Source organism: Ranitomeya imitator, chromosome 1, assembly GCF_032444005.1.
Source record: "Ranitomeya imitator isolate aRanImi1 chromosome 1, aRanImi1.pri, whole genome shotgun sequence".
Classification (NCBI taxonomy): domain Eukaryota; kingdom Metazoa; phylum Chordata; class Amphibia; order Anura; family Dendrobatidae; genus Ranitomeya; species Ranitomeya imitator.
Window position 1 is genome coordinate 658650861 of NC_091282.1, and position 17521 is coordinate 658668381.

At 43.3% G+C, this 17521-nt stretch overlaps 1 protein-coding gene across 4 annotated transcripts in view; it reads right to left on the reverse strand.

The window, feature by feature from the left end:
- Positions 1-17521, reverse strand: part of ARHGEF2 (Rho/Rac guanine nucleotide exchange factor 2) — a 163877-nt gene that overhangs the window by 72754 nt on the left and 73602 nt on the right. Inside the window, exon 1 of one of the 4 annotated variants that reach the window (XM_069728799.1) lies at positions 7232-7438. The exons of the other annotated variants lie outside the window; for them this stretch is intronic. Coding sequence (XP_069584900.1) covers positions 7232-7294 — 63 coding nt within the window. The 5' untranslated portion in view covers positions 7295-7438. Of the gene's footprint in view, positions 1-7231; positions 7439-17521 lie in introns of those variants that run through there. 4 annotated transcript variants of the gene reach the window in all.

Sequence of the window (17521 nt, forward strand, 5' to 3'; positions counted from 1 at the left end):
ATTAAATCAGCATTACAGAATGCTGTAGATAAGCCCCTGATGCTGGTGGGCTTAGCTCATCTTTTGGGGGTCACAGCTTCCCTTTAGGCTATGTGCACACGTTGCAGATTATTTGCGGTTTTTTAGCGTTTTTGCGCTATAAAAACGCTATATAACCGCAAATAATCTGCATACATTAAGCATCCTATCATTTTTAATGAAATCCACAATTTCTGTGCACATGATGTGCGTTTTTCCGCATGAAAAACGCATTGCGGAAAAATAATGAACATGCTCATTAATTTTGCGGTTTTTTCTCGGTTTTCCCACTGTCTAATGCATTGGGAAATGTCTGAGAAAAACCACGCAAAAACCGCGCAAAAAAAACGCATGCGGATTTCATGCAGAAATCTGGCAGAAATGTCTGGATTTCCCCAGGAATTTTCTGCATGAATTCCTGAACGTGTGCACATAGCCTAAAATATGAGACCTGCAACATTTGAGGATTTCAAAGATGAGAAAAGTACAAGCTTAATGTCAGGGCTTCTCATGAATGTCCACCCTCTGGTGCCCGTTCTCCATTATCACATGCCCTGGCCAGGCATTCTCCTCTTATCTGTGCAAATTACTGGCATACTTGGTGTGAGAACAAATTGATATAGATTTACTGATCTTACAGTGGGGGAAATAAGTATTTGATACACTGCTAATTTGCAAGTTTTCCCATCTACAAAGAATGGAGAGGTTTGTGATTTTTATCGTAGGTACACTTCACCTGTGAGAGACAGAATCTAAAAATAATCCAGAAAATCACGTTATATGATTCCATAAATTATTTGCATTTTATTGTATGAAATAAGTATTTGATCACCGACCAACCAGCAAGAATTCTGGCCCTCCCAAAGCCTATTAGTTTTTCTGTAAGAAGCCTCCTACTCTGCACTCATTACCTTTATTAATTGCTCCCGTTTGAACTTGTTACCTGTATAAAAGACACCTGTCCACACAATCAATCACACTCCAAACTCTCCACCATGGCCAAGACCAAATAGCTGCCTAAGGACGCAGGGACAAAATTCTAGACCTTCACAAGGCTGGGCTGGGCTACAGGACAATAGGCAAGCAGCTTGGTGAGAAGGCAACTGTTGGCACAATTATTATAAAATGGAAGAAACACAAGATGACTGTAAATCTTCCTCAGTCTGGGGCTCGATGCAAGATCTCGTAAGCATGATACTGAGAAAGGTCAGGAATCAGCCCAGAACTACACGGGAAGACCTGGTCAATGACCTGAAGAATGCTGGGACCACAGTCTCAAGCATTAGCGTTTGTAATACACTACGCCTCATGTATTAAAATCCTGCAGGGCACACAAGGTCCCTACTCACGCCAGCACATGTCCAGGCCTGTTTGAAGTTCACCAATGACCATCTGGATGATCCAGAGGACACATGGGAGAAGGTCATGTGGTCAGATGAGACCAAAATAGAACTTTTTTGTATCAACTCCACTTGTCGTGTTTGGAGGAAGTAGAAGGATGTGTACATCCCCAAGAACACTGTCCAAACCGTGAAGCATTTTGGGGAAACATCATACTTTGGGGGGTGCTCTTCTGCAAAGTGGACAGGATAACTGCACCGTATATGGGGAAGGATGGATGGGGTCATGTATTGTGAGATTTTGGCCAACAACCTCCTTCCCTCAGTAAGAGCATTGAAGTTGGGTCATGGCTGGGTCTTCCAGCATGACAATGACCCAAAACACCTAAAGAGTGGCTCCGCAAGAAGTATATCAAGTTCCTGGAGTGACCTAGCCAGTCTCCAGACCTAAACCCAATAGAAAATCTTTGGAGGGAGCTGGAACTCCATGTTGCCCAGTGACTTCCCCAAAGCCTGAAAGATCTGGAGAAGATCTGTATGGAGCAGTGGGCCAAAATCCTTGCTGCAGTGTGTGCAAACTTGGTCAAGAACTACAGGAAACGTCTGACATCTGTAATAGCAAACAAAGGTTTTTATACCAAACTAGCTGAAGAGCCCGGCGTTGCCTGGGCATAGTAAATATCTGTTGTTAGTTAGAGCACCTCACTTCTCTTATTTTCCCATCACGCCCCTCATTTTCCCCATCACATCTTTCATTTTCCCCCTCACATCTCTCATTTTCTCCCTCACTCCTCTCATTCCCCCCTAACACTTGTCATTTCGACCTCACATCTGTCATTTTCCGATCACTCCACTATTTTCCCTCACTCCTCTCATTTTGCACTCACACCTTTTCATTTTCACCTCACACCTCTCTTTTTCACCTCAGTATATACATGTTTGTCATCTCCCTTATATATAGTATACACCTGTATGTCATCTCCTGTATATAGTATATACCTGTATGTCATCTCCCCTGTATATAGTATGTACCTGCTGTGTGTCATCTCCCCTGTATATAGTATATACCTGTATGTCATCTCCTCCTATATATAGTATATACCTGTAGGTCATCTTCTATATATAGCATATACCTGTATGTCATCTCCTCCTGTATATAGTATATACCTGTAGGTCATCTGCTCCTGTATATAGTATATACCTGTGTGTCATCTCCTCCTGTATATAGTATATACCTGTGTCATCTCCTCCTGTATATAGTATGTACCTGTATGTCATCTCCTCCTCTATATAGTATATACCTGGGTGTCATCTCTCCTGTATATAGTATATATCTGTGTGTCATCTCCTCCTGTATATAGTATATACTTGTGTCATCTCCTGTATTAGACCTCGTTCACACGTTATTTACTCAGTATTTTTACCTCAGTATTTGTAAGATAAATTGGCAGCCTGAAAAATCCCCAGCCAACAGGAAGCCCTCCCCCTGGCAGTATATATTAGCTCACACATACACATAATAGACAGGTCATTTGACTGACAGCTGCCGTATTTCCTATATGGTACATTTGTTGCTCTTGTAGTTTGTCTGCTTATTAATCAGATTTTTATTTTTGAAGGATAATACCAGACTTGTGTGTGTTTTAGGGCGAGTTTCGTTTGTCAAGTTGTGTGTGTTGACTTGCGTGTGGCGACATGCATGTAGCGACTTTTGTGAGATGAGTTTTGTGTGGCAACATGCGTGTAGCAACTTTTTGTGTGTCGAGTTGCATGTGACAGGTTAGTGTAGCAAGTTGTGTGCAGCAAGTTTTGCGCATGGCGAGTTTTGCGCGTGGCGGTTTTATGTGTGGTGCATTTTGAGTATGTGCAAGTTTTGTGTGAGGCAACTTTTGCATGTGTTGCAACTTTTATGCATGTGGCAATTTTTCCGCGTGTGCAAGTTTTACGTGTGGCGAGTTTTCCATGAGGTGAGTTTTGCACTTGTGGTGTGTTTTGCAAGAGCCTAGTTTTTGCATGTGGCGAGTTTTGCGCGTGGCGAGTTTTGAGCGGCGACTTTTGTGTTTTGACTTTTATGTGGCGAGGTTGGTGTATGTGTGGTGAAATGTGTGCTGAGTGTGGTATATGTGTTCAAGCACGTGGTAGTGTGTGGCGCATTTTGTGTGTGTGTTCATATCCCCATGTGTGGTGAGTATCCCCTGTCGGGGCCCCACCTTAGCAACTGTACGGTATATACTTTTGGCGCCATCGCTGTCATTCTTTAAGTCCCCCTTGTTCACATCTGGCAGCTGTCAATTTTCCTCCTACACTTTTCCTTTCACTTTTTTCCATTATGTAGATAGGGGCAAAATTGTTTGGTGAATTGGAAAGCGCGGGGTTAAAATTTCACCTCACAACGTAGCCTATGATGCTCTCGGGGTCCAGACGTGTGACTGTGCAAAATTTTGTGGCTGTAGCTGCGACGCCTCCAACACTTTTCCTTTCACTTTTTTCCCCCATTATGTAGATAGGGGCAAAATTGTTTGGTGAATTGGAACGCGCGGGGTTAAAATTTCGCCTCACAACATAGCCTATGACGCTCTCGGGGTCCAGATGTGTGACTGTGCAAAATTTTGTGGCTGTACCTGCGACGGTGCTGATGCCAATCCCGGACATACACACACACATACACACACACACGTTCAGCTTTATATATTAGATATTAAGTTCTGTTTTTCTATTGTGAATTTTTTTAAGGTTCTGTCTCTCACAGTTGAAGTGTACCTACAATAAAAATTACAGACCTCTCCATTCTTTGTAGGTGCGAAAACTTACAAAATCGGCAGTTAATTAAATACTTATTTTCCCACTGTATACGTGCAGACTGTCACACATTATAGGCTTAGATACAATGGCTGAGCATCCCGGTCTTGGGATTTTTTGTAGTATAACCAGCATATTTGTCCAGATCACTATATGGAATCACACTTGTGATTCACCAGTAGCACCCTCTAATTACCAGTACATGGCTACTCATTTCTCTGTGTGGAAACATGCCACATCACAATTACGCCCCATTTCTGTGTCTAGCCCGCATATATATACCACCTCTGCACAGGGTCCTTTCATTAACTCTTTCCTGCTACAGATCTACTTGAAAAAGGGTTTCTTCTATGGCAGGTGGTGAAATGAGAGTTTTGCGCACTCTCCATAACTGACCCACTGCTCTCCGATCTGTGGGACGCCCTCCCCATTCTCAGACATCAGGCGGCATCCGTCACACAAATGAAATATCAGATTCCCAGCTCGAAAACTTTCCAATGCCGGCTCGAAAAAAACCCACACCAACTGGGCCGTCACCACACCCATAGAAATATATCTGCTACCTTCATACAGTACACAAATAATATGCAGGATCCAAATAAGACTTGCTAAATACTGCATATAATTTCATCATAAAAGCCATCATATAGTTCCCAAATAATACTACTACTATACACTGCTTAATAATACTGGGAGGTTTGCTCCTGAAGTGTCCCTGACTCCGTTTGCAACCCCACCATAACCAGACCCCATTGTTGCACCACACCTATGGCAGCATGTGTATGTAAAGCTGATTCTTAACACAACTCTGCACAGCATATAGTACCACCCTCCTCCTGTACTAGCTGACAAAAGGAGAAGTTCACTCAACTGTCTATTTCGCTTAACCCCATCCTAACCAGACTCCTAGGATGAAATAACAGTGTGGCAATACAGGGGTTAAGTCAACAGGATTCAGGATCTGTAATAACTTGGGAAAAAAAAGCAAGACAGATTGTAATAACTTACAATAACCTGTAATATTGTAACAGACCTAAAATGTGGGCATTAATCACCCATAACACAATAAAGCTGACACTAATAATTTGGAAAGCATTAATGCAAACTGCAATACCCGGAATAAGGTCACAGGCATTAGTAACCTGAAACACAATAGTGTAGACTGTAGTAACCAGTAATGTAGTTAATGCAGTCTGCAGGCAGAAACAAGGACTGTAATAACTTGGAACACTATCGTAGACAGTAATAGCCTTGAACGGAGTAGCGCAGACTGTAGTAAGATGGAATCTGGTAAGGTGGACTGGACTGTAATAAGATGGAATGAAAACCAATGGAGCGCACCAACAGCCATCATAACCTGAAACGCAGTAACTTAGACTGTAAAAAGATGGAACATAGTAATGTGAACTGTAACAAGATGGAACATAGTAACGTAGATCTAATGCTCCGAAACGCAGTAATGAAGACTAATATGATGGAACACCGTAACAAAGACTGTAGTACCCTGAAATGCAGTAATGTAGGCTGTAAAAGGTTGGAGCGTAGTAGAAACACAGTAACATAGCCTGTAACAAGATGGAAAATGGTAACATAGATTGTAAAAACCTGAAACGCAGATTGAAATAAACCTGGAACACAAAAAAAAGTAGACTGTAATCTCCATTGTCCAGTTGCTTAGCTAGACACACAGATGTCAGGGAGTGGCGTCATAACACAACCGCAACACACAAATAGCACAACACAAGGGCCCAGCAGCTTCCTCCTCAACACCAATGGCCATGACCTGATCTCACAGCAAAGTTCTACATGGTCTGGTATCGCCATGAAACTTTCCGGCATCTGACAACACTACTGAATATGGATTTTAGACCATTCATCTGACAAAATAATCACCCAATATTTAACCCTGCAACCCAGTTGTCCATCAAATCTGACTACCCAACAGTATATAACCAATCTGACCATTATCTAAAATCCAGTTTGCCATCACCTAAACTGACAATCAACTTAAGGCTGAGTTCACACGAGTGTACTTCACAGCCTGTTTATGTCCCGCAGGTCTCCTGACCTAAACTTATAGCCTCTTATATACAAGTTGAGTTAAACAGACCAGCCACTAGACCGGGCAAGGTGGTCCATATACTGGCCATGTAATAGACTCATGTGAACCTGGCTTTGACAATCCAGAAGATCATAATCTAAACAGAGAACCTAGTTGTAGAAAATCTAATGTGACAACCCAACAGTCCATCTCCTAATCTGAGCGCCAAGCGTTCCATCAACTAACCTAACAGTCCAGAGATTCCGCGTCTCAACTGACCGCCAAGATGTCCATCAACTAACTTGACACCGTAGGAGGACATAATCGGACCTGACAAATAATAGGATCTGCGCTACACTTGACAATTCGTCTGACATCCACCTAGCCAATGTCCAATTAGTAAATTTTTATTAAAAAGTTCCCAAATCACTGCAGAAATGTAACGTGAGTAATGAGATATGAGGAGCAGCTCCGATTCTCCTATGTCCACCCAATGAGGACTACCATCAGTTACCCCATCGGACTTCTGACAAAAGAATAACCAAACTGCACATAGACCCACGTCGTCCCGAAATATACGTATCTGACCCCTCTCGACACATCACTAAAGGTATGGGGAGCACGAAATCGAAGGACTTTTCAATGAATTTTTGCTGGCACCGCAGCGCTCAGGCGGTAGGCACATGGCACTCAAGGAGGTAAAGCGTGTTTCAGAGTGATGATGATGATTAGGTGGAAGACCCTGCGGGGCAAATATCACAGGGGTCCAAACATGTTTGAGGGAGACCAGGGTGTCCGTCCCCATAGAGAGGGTATTGACCATGGGGCAATGAGGCGCTGTCTACATCCCCATTTGCGCCGTGACAGATGGCAAGTGTGACCTATAGGTTGAACAATGGAAGCCCAGAAAAGAATCTCCTCCACCCAAAACCCACACCAAAATTTTCTCTATGGGTTCCACATGCCAAGTGTATCCCATCCTACCTCTGCAGGAGAGACGACCCCCAGAGACAAAAGGAAGCAAGGCACTGACCTTCAGGGGTAGCTCCTTAGACCGGTCTGAACGAGCTCTTGAGAAAGGCTCTATCCGAGACATATCCTCCTAGGGCGGCTGGTAGAAATCGGGCGGCTCCTCTCTCTGGCCCCCTCCAGTTTTCCGAAAATCTACAGAGTTTCACTACCTCTTGCCCAGAAAGACAGAGCTTGCACGCTGCCAGTGTGCTTCTAGTCACAGGAAGTCAAAGTCTCTGCTCATAGAATTCAAAACCAAACCCCTCCACCCCTCCCGGCTCCCAAACCCAGACCTTCCCATCCCACTACAGAGAGGAGGGTGCGAGGGGGAGGTGGGGGAAGCCGGACGCCTCTGCACTGTGCAGCTGTTGGACTCCATTATTCCTCCATTAACCCTCCACAGATGATAGAGCAGACACCACGACAAGGCGCCTCTTGTGTGCAGACCCCACCAGCACCTCAAGTCCTACGACCATTAGCAGCTCCAGCTATTGCATGACTTTATAGGGTTGTAACAGGGAATGAATAGTTAATAATGGGCGACATCCCCAAATATCATTATCCTGTACCCCAAGTGTCAGAATCCTGAACCCAGAGTGTCATTGCCCTGTATCTCAGACCAATGTGCCCCTACACCTACTATGGCAGGTGGTCTTGCAGGTTACCACTGATGTATGGCAGGTTCGGCCATTGGAAAGCGATGAAGATGCAATTAATGGCACTATAGAAGGGAGTAGAATAAACCAACCACATCATTTGTGTCTCAGAGATCGGTGTGGATGCACAGCAGATATAACTAGGCAGTTCTACCTATGGCCTGGTGAAGTACAGATGCCCGCATGACGGTCTTCGCTTAGCTCGAATATGTGAGTACATAGGATAGCCCCATAATGTACACAGTATAGCCCCATAATGTACACAGTATATATACACAGAACACAGAACAATCACTGGAGAAGGACATCATGGTCAAAAAAAATAGACGGAACAAAGCAAAGAGGAAGACCAGCAACCCGATGGCTTGAATGATCAAGAGAACTGTGGAGAAGACCCTGGTGGTCCCATCTAGGCTTGCACAAGATCGATCTTCCTACAGCTCATTCATCCATCAAGTCGCCATGGCCAGAAATCAAGCCAAAGGCCGTTAAAATATATATATTTTTTAAATACACGGATAGGCTGCCTTACTCCCCTCCCCGGGGCCTCACCTGCCTCTCCAGTCTGTGCCATTTGTCTTTCCTCCTGGAGGTCACAGAGGACATTATGTCACTTGCTGCCACCAGATCCAACTGGACCAGTCCCTCGTGTAGTATGATACCCGATACTGACACAGATTAACTCTCCATAAACCGATAGAGAGGGACCGTAGCTGATAATACACACAGAATGGTATCATAAAGATGTATCTAACCCGATCATGTGAGATACAGTCAGAGTGTGGCTCAGCTCGGGGGAGGCACAGTACATGAGATACGCTCTCTGCACATCTTATAATACCCTTCCATCATTATTAAACTCTTGGGTATAATCTCTGGCGACAGACACGATTGTGTTGAACGGTGACAGTTTTGATTCAGACACAATAAGAGCCAAGAAGATTCCTAGAGCCTGTGAGCCATGGAGCGCTGTGCTCCTACTGATGGGACTGGCAGTGACATGAGGATCGCTAGCAGAACTCGCTTGAGGCTCTTATATAAATACACTAGTCTCAATATAGTAAAACTGCAGAGTCAGCAGTCACGAGAGAAAGAGCATGTATAAAGGCTCCCTTCTGCCACATTAACCAAATGTATTACCGTATTTCAACAGCCTTTGGCTTGGTCTCGAGCCATGGAGACTTGATAGATGAATGATTTGTAGGATGATTGATCTTGTGCAAGCCGTTAGGTTATTCTCAACCATTACATTGATAGTATCAAGCATCGGGTTTCTGGTCTTCCTCTTCGCCTTGTTCCTTCTATTCTTCTGACCATGATGTCCTTCTCCAGTGATTGGTCTCTTCATATGAGGTGTCCAAAGTAGGCAAGTTGTAGCTTGGTTATCCTTGCTTCAAAATACATATCTGGCTTGATTTGTTCCAAAATTAGATTTGTTTGTCCTTCTTATCATCCATGGTATTGATAACATCCTTCTCCAAAACCACATTTTGAAGGCGTTGATTCTTCTTCTGTCTTGTTTCTTTAATGTCCAGGTTTTCCGTGCATATGTTAAAACAGAAGGGACCAAACTACATACGAGCCGTGTCTCGTCATCAGTGAAATGTCCATCGATTTGAGGACCTTGTCCAGTGACTTCATTGTTGATTTGCCCAGAGCTATTCTCCTATTGACTTCCGGTGTCGTCTCTGCATCTACAGTGATCATCGATCTGAGTAGTTGAAGTCCTTTACAACTTCCAGCTTGCCGACTTCCATTTGAAATTAGTCCAGGTCATATCTGGCAGTAGTCAATATCTTTGTCGTCTTTGTGTTTAGTAGTACACCACATGTTCGAGCATTCAATCTTGACGCTCCGTAATAAGTCCTTCATTCCATCAACACTTAGTACTAGCAATGTTGTATCATCTGCGTATTTAAGATCGTTAATGATTTGCCAGTAATTTCAGTAAAAATGAATTTAAGCTGATACTCCCCTGAACAGGTTTACAGCTGTTGTCTTCAGACAGCTGCTTGGAAACCAGAGCACCATGAAGGCGTTGGATCTAATGTCAGGGGTGTGGAGGCCACTGTGTGTGCTACAGTGGTCGCCCCGGTTTACAGGAATCGTAAAAAAGAATATTCAGTCACAACACACAGTGACGTCAATGAGAGTACAATATAATGGGCCTGTTTACATGTACACAGTCACAGGAAAGAAGGCCGCCCTCCACGTGTCACATCCAAGAACTGTGACATGAGGCAAATAATGACCAACATGGCACAACAATGGCCCAGATGAGTAGTGGGCGAGGTAAAGGTTAATGGGTGTCACACAGGATGATACTTGATACCTGAGCTTCTGTGGGAACTGAGGCCTAGATCCCTCCTGGGAGCCATGTTCTTATCAGCAGGAGTGTTTGTGTAGCTGGCAGCAACCCCAGAGATGAGGAAAGGCTAGGTTCACACTAGCGTTGCGCCGCCCTGCGTCGGCGACGCAACGCGCGACGCACGTAAAAACGCGCGCAAAAACGCGCGCGTTTTGCGACGCGTGCGTCGTTTTTGACGAAAATCGGACGCACAGAAAATGCTACAATGTAGCGTTTTCTTGCGTCCGACGCTAGCGTCGGAAACGACGCACGTGGCAAAAACGCCACCAAAACAACGCACGCGTCCCCTATGTTAAACATAGGGGCGCGTCGCCGCTGCGTCGCCGGCGCAACAGCGACGCACATTGGCGGAACGCCAATGTGAACGTAGCCAAACAGGTCAGCTCAGATTTAAAGGGGGCACCAGGCTAGAGAAAGCGGGCAGAGGAGAAGAGGCTGAGAGAACAAGACACAGACCCCTGTCAGAAACCGAAACACAGGGGGCCTCTGTTATAGAGGATAACACCAGGGGGCTGGCCTCCATTATAGAATATAACACTGGGGGTCGGCCTCCATTACAGAGGATAACACCGGGTGGGTTGGCCTCCATTATAGAGGATAACATCGGGGGCCTGCCTCCGTTATAGAGGATGACACTGGGGGTCGGTCTCTGTTACAGACGACAACATCGGGGGCCGACCTCCCTTATAGAGGATAACACCAGGGTCCGACCTTCCTTGTAGAGGAGAACACCAGGGGCCGACCTCCCTTATAGAGGATAGCACTAGGGGCCAGCCTCAACTACAGAGACTTGACTGTGTTGTTGAGTATACCACGAGAGGCCAGACTAGTATAGTAGATAACACCAGGCACTGGCCTACATTACAAAGTATAACATCCAAAACCAGACTCCATTACACGGCAAATCATAACAGTCTGGCCATGATTACAGAGGACACAACAGGCCAGCCTCCAATACAGAGGCTAACCCGGCAGACCGGCCTCCAATACAGAGGCTAACCCGGCAGATCGGCCTCCAATACAGAGGCTAATCCGGCAGACCGGCCTCCAATACAGAGGCTAATCCGGCAGACCGGCCTCCAATACAGAGGCTCATCCGGCAGACCGGCCTCCAATACAGAGGCTCATCCGGCAGACCGGCCTCCAATACAGAGGCTAGCCCGGGAGACCGGCCTCCAATACAGAGGCTAACCCGGGAGACCGGCCTCCAATACAGAGGCTAGCCCGGGAGACCGGCCTCCAATACAGAGGCTAACCCGGCAGACCGGCCTCCAATACAGAGGCTAACCCGGGAGACCGGCCTCCAATACAGAGGCTAACCCGGGAGACCGGCCTCCAATACAGAGGCTTACCCAGGAGACCGGCCTCCAATACAGAGGCTAACCCGGGAGACCGGCCTCCAATACAGAGGCTAACCCGGGAGACCGGCCTCCAATACAGAGGCTAGCCCGGGAGACCGGCCTCCAATACAGAGGATAACTCAGAGGCTGTTCTCCACTATGGAGTATAACATCAGACAGAGGCACATGCTCCCATCAGATGATACATTCTGTGGGGCCTTGGTCTTGTGTCTGGGTCACTGGGCTCAGTCCTAGGTGGGGGGGTCTTTGCAGGTCTGAGCAGACACAGAGGGGGGCGCTCACACATGACAGGCGCTGTATTTCCCTATCTGGCTGCTCACACAGCATGACATCATTAACTGCAGCTAATTATAGAATCTGAAGAAACCTTCCTCCACCCACAGACTGCGTAGCTGAGCCGAGTGCTAACAGCACACACAGCTCTGCAATGCCAGCACAGGAACACATCAGCTTACAGTCTAATCCCAATGATCAGGTTTTTGCACCTCCACACCCCTCCTCCCCCACACCTGGCCAAAATCAAACCGTCTCACATCCATCTCAGTCTTCCTTCTACCCCAGCCCTATATAACTATTTGTAAGTTACCCCCTCCATTGTAACCCTATTCAGATTTACCTCTGCCCTATAGCAGCTGCCAAACCTTCGTTCTGCCTTCTCTTTAGGCCACTCTTCTGCCTTACCCCTTAGGCTACTCTTCTGCCTTACCCCTTAGGCTACTCTTCTGCCTTACCTCTTAGGCCACTCTTCAGCCTTACCCCTTAGGCTACTCTTCTGCCTTACCCCTTAGGCCACTCTTCTGCAAAACTGACCGGCTCATCATCTACAATCTAGCCTTCACTACCCCCCAATATTAGTAAGATCTTGAGCTCCTTCAGCATCTCTCCTCCATGGTTTCCTACATCCACCTTACGCCCCCATGCCTGCACATCGCCCCCTGCCCACCTGCCTCTCGTCTAGCAGCGCGCTCATATTATCCACACTTCCATAGCAACCAAACTATGTGGGAACAGGTAGAGGGGAGAGACCAAGAAAGTGAGGAGACACCGAGAACCAAATAATAGGGTGAAAAGCTAAACCCTGGAGAAGAGGGGGTGGGGGAGCAAAAAAACATACCAGGAAGCAGGAAACTGGTGAGAAAGGAACAGGAAGAGACGCTGCACAATGGAGGGGTGATACCACATAACAGTATAGAGAAGCTGCGTTATATTAACACTATATATCCACCATCGCGTTTCACAGCTTTTGAGATCCCATATATACACAAAGCAAAGTATAGCAGCAAAAAGCGTCCACGACATGGGACCAATAGTGAAGATGCAGAACATGTCAGGGTCATAGAGACAGGATGTGAAATGCGTCTGCAATAGAAAACCAAAAAAGTATATAAGGTATACAGAATAAATAGTAACACCGGTGCGAAACCGGCTAAATAAGATTAAAATAGATAAATCTCCGGGTCCGGATGGCATACACCCACGAGTACTAAGAGAACTAAGTAATGTAATAGATAAACCATTATTTCTTATTTTTAGGGACTCTATAGCGACAGGGTCTGTTCCGCAGGATTGGCGCATAGCAAATGTGGTGACAATATTCAAAAAGGGCTCTAAAAGTGAACCTGGAAATTATAGGCCAGTAAGTCTAACCTCTATTGTTGGTAAAATATTTGAAGGGTTTCTGAGGGATGTTATTCTGGATTATCTCAATGAGAATAACTGTTTAACTCCATATCAGCATGGGTTTATGAGAAATCGCTCCTGTCAAACCAATCTAATCAGTTTTTATGAAGAGGTAAGCTATAGGCTGGACAACGGTGAGTCATTGGACGTGGTATATCTCGATTTTTCCAAAGCGTTTGATACCGTGCCACACGAGAGGTTGGTACACAAAATGAGAATGCTTGGTCTGGGGGAAAATGTGTGTAAATGGGTTAGTAACTGGCTTAGTGATAGAAAGCAGAGGGTGGTTATAAATGGTATAGTCTCTAACTGGGTCGCTGTGACCAGTGGGGTACCGCAGGGGTCAGTATTGGGACCTGTTCTCTTCAACATATTCATTAATGATCTGGTAGAAGGTTTACACAGTAAAATATCGATATTTGCAGATGATACAAAACTATGTAAAGCAGTTAATACAAGAGAAGATAGTATTCTGCTACAGATGGATCTGGATAAGTTGGAAACTTGGGCTGAAAGGTGGCAGATGAGGTTTAACAATGATAAATGTAAGGTTATACACATGGGAAGAAGGAATCAATATCACCATTACACACTGAACGGGAAACCACTGGGTAAATCTGACAGGGGGATCCTAGTTAACGATAAACTTACCTGGAGCAGCCAGTGCCAGGCAGCAGCTGCCAAGGCAAACAGGATCATGGGGTGCATTAAAAGAGGTCTGGATACACATGATGAGAGCATTATACTGCCTCTGTACAAATCCCTAGTTAGACCGCACATGGAGTACTGTGTCCAGTTTTGGGCACCGGTGCTCAGGAAGGATATAATGGAACTAGAGAGAGTACAAAGGAGGGCAACAAAATTAATAAAGGGGATGGGAGAACTACAATACCCAGATAGATTAGCGAAATTAGGATTATTTAGTCTAGAAAAAAGACGACTGAGGGGCGATCTAATAACCATGTATAAGTATATAAGGGGACAATACAAATATCTCGCTGAGGATCTGTTTATACCAAGGAAGGTGATGGGCACAAGGGGGCATTCTTTGCGTCTGGAGGAGAGAAGGTTTTTCCACCAACATAGAAGAGGATTCTTTACTGTTAGGGCAGTGAGAATCTGGAATTGCTTGCCTGAGGAGGTGGTGATGGCGAACTCAGTCGAGGGGTTCAAGAGAGGCCTGGATGTCTTCCTGGAGCAGAACAATATTGTATCATACAATTAGGTTCTGTAGAAGGACGTAGATCTGGGGATTTATTATGATGGAATATAGGCTGAACTGGATGGACAAATGTCTTTTTTCGGCCTTACTATGTTACTATGTTACCGTGAAATGCGCCCGTGCCAGACAATTAAAGTACGTAGAAATGCTGTGAAATACATCTGTGATACAGAACTAATAGAAAAATTGTGAAACGCGTTAAAAATACAGAACGATAAACATATGGAACAGGACATTGTGTTAATGAAATAAGTGTGATAGAGACAAGACAAAAACAAAGGTGAAAGGAGTCAGAATATCGGACTGGTAATAAAGCTGCAAAATATCTACATAAGAGATAGTAATGTTGTGAAATATGTCTCCAATACTGAATCCATACTAACGCTGTGAAATACACAGTTTATAAAGCCATGAAATATAGCCATGAAAAAGAAAAAAAAAAAGAAAAAGAAAAACTACTAACCGTGTCAGTGTTATAAATGGAACAGAGTATTGCTGTGAAATGAGACCGCAAAATTCATGAATTTTAAATTCATAAAAAAAGTTCATGATTTAGAACAGATCGTCAATGTAAAACCAGTAGCAAAGATTCAAAACGCGTGAGCTTAATACTGCGCATAAAACTGAGGATTATGGTACAATCAATGATGGCATTGAATGCGCCAGTAATGGAACACTGTATAAAGCCACAAAACGCAACGGTGATATACACAAAACAGCAAAGTTGTGAAATGCGTCTGCATAGATTCAATGGTAAAAACTATTAGCGTTATATAGACAGTGTGCAGCAATGCTGTAAAATACATTTGCTATATAGAACTGGGAAAAATCTTGAAATGCGTCGGTGATATCAAATAAATAGCAAAGCTGCAAATCACATCTGATACATAGGCCGCAACATAAATGTAACAAGTAAAATGCTAGAAAATGTGCCTGCAGTGTAGTACTGATAAAATCATAAAATGCGTGTGTAAAAATGAGAAGTGTGTCAGAAACGTACACAAAATATAAAATTATAAAAATACATCTGTGATATAAGATGGTCAGAATAGCTGCAAAATGCATCTGTGATATAAAACGAATAATAATAAAGATGCAGAACAAGTCAGACCATTATAGAGCTATAATGCTGCAGTATCTATCAGCATTACAGAAATATCACAGGGCGGTATTATTTATCTGCTTTTTAGAAGTATCACATATAGCGCAGTACCATGTACCAGATTTATAGAAGTATCACATATAGTGCAGTACTATGTAGCAGATTTATAGAAGTATCACATATAGTGCAGTACTATGTAGCAGATTTATAGAAGTATCACATATAGTGCAGTACTATGTAGCAGATTTATAGAAGTATCACATATAGTGCGGTACTATGTAGTAGATTTATAGAAATATCACATATAGTGCGGTACTATGTACCAGATTTATAGAAATATCACATATAGTGCGGTACTATGTACCAGATTTATAGAAATATCACATATAGTGCGGTACTATGTACCAGATTTATAGAAATATCACATATAGTGCAGTACTATGTACCAGATTTATAGAAGTACGGTATCACATATATTGCAGTACTATGTACCAGATTTATAGAAGTATCACATATAGTGCAGTACTATGTACCAGATTTATAGAAGTATCACATATAGTGCGGTACTATGTAGCAGATTTATAGAAATATCACATATAGTGCGGTACTATGTACCAGATTTATAGAAGTATCACATATAGTGCAGTACTATGTACCAGATTTATAGAAATATCACATATAGTGCGGTATTATGTACCAGATTTATAGAAGTACGGTATCACATATATTGCAGTACTATGTACCAGATTTATAGAAGTATCACATATAGTGCGGTACTATGTACCAGATTTATAGAAGTATCACATATAGTGCAGTACTATGTACCAGATTTATAGAAGTACGGTATCACATATATTGCAGTACTATGTACCAGATTTATAGAAGTATCACATATAGTGCGGTACTATGTACCAGATTTATAGAAGTATCACATATAGTGCAGTACTATGTACCAGATTTATAGAAGAAGTATCACATATAGTGCAGTACTATGTAGCAGATTTATAGAAGTATCACATATAGTGCAGTACTATGTAGCAGATTTATAGAAGTATCACATATAACGCAGTACTATGTAGCAGATTTATAGAAGTATCACATATAGTGCAGTACTATGTAGCAGATTTATAGAAGTATCACATATAGTGCAGTACTATGTACCAGATTTATAGAAGTATCACATATAGTGCGGTACTATGTAGCAGATTTATAGAAATATCACATATAGTGCGGTACTATGTACCAGATTTATAGAAGTATCACATATAGTGCGGTACTATGTACCAGATTTATAGAAGTATCACATATAGTGTGGTACTATGTACCAGATTTATAGAAATATCACATATAGTGCGGTACTATGTACCAGATTTATAGAAATATCACATATAGTGCGGTATTATGTACCAGATTTATAGAAGTACGGTATCACATATATTGCAGTACTATGTACCAGATTTATAGAAGTATCACATATAGTGCAGTACTATGTACCAGATTTATAGAAGTATCACATATAGTGCAGTACTATGTAGCAGATTTATAGAAGTATCACATATAGTGCAGTACTATGTACCAGATTTATAGAAGTATCACATATAACGCAGTACTATGTAGCAGATTTATAGAAGTATCACATATAGTGCAGTACTATGTAGCAGATTTATAGAAGTATCACATATAGTGCAGTACTATGTAGCAGATTTATAGAAGTATCACATATAGTGCGGTACTATGTAGCAGATTTATAGAAATATCACATATAGTGCGGTACTATGTACCAGATTTATAGAAGTATCACATATAGTGCAGTACTATGTACCAGATTTATAGAAGTATCACATATAGTGTGGTACTATGTACCAGATTTATAGAAATATCACATATAGTGCGGTACTATGTACCAGATTTATAGAAATATCA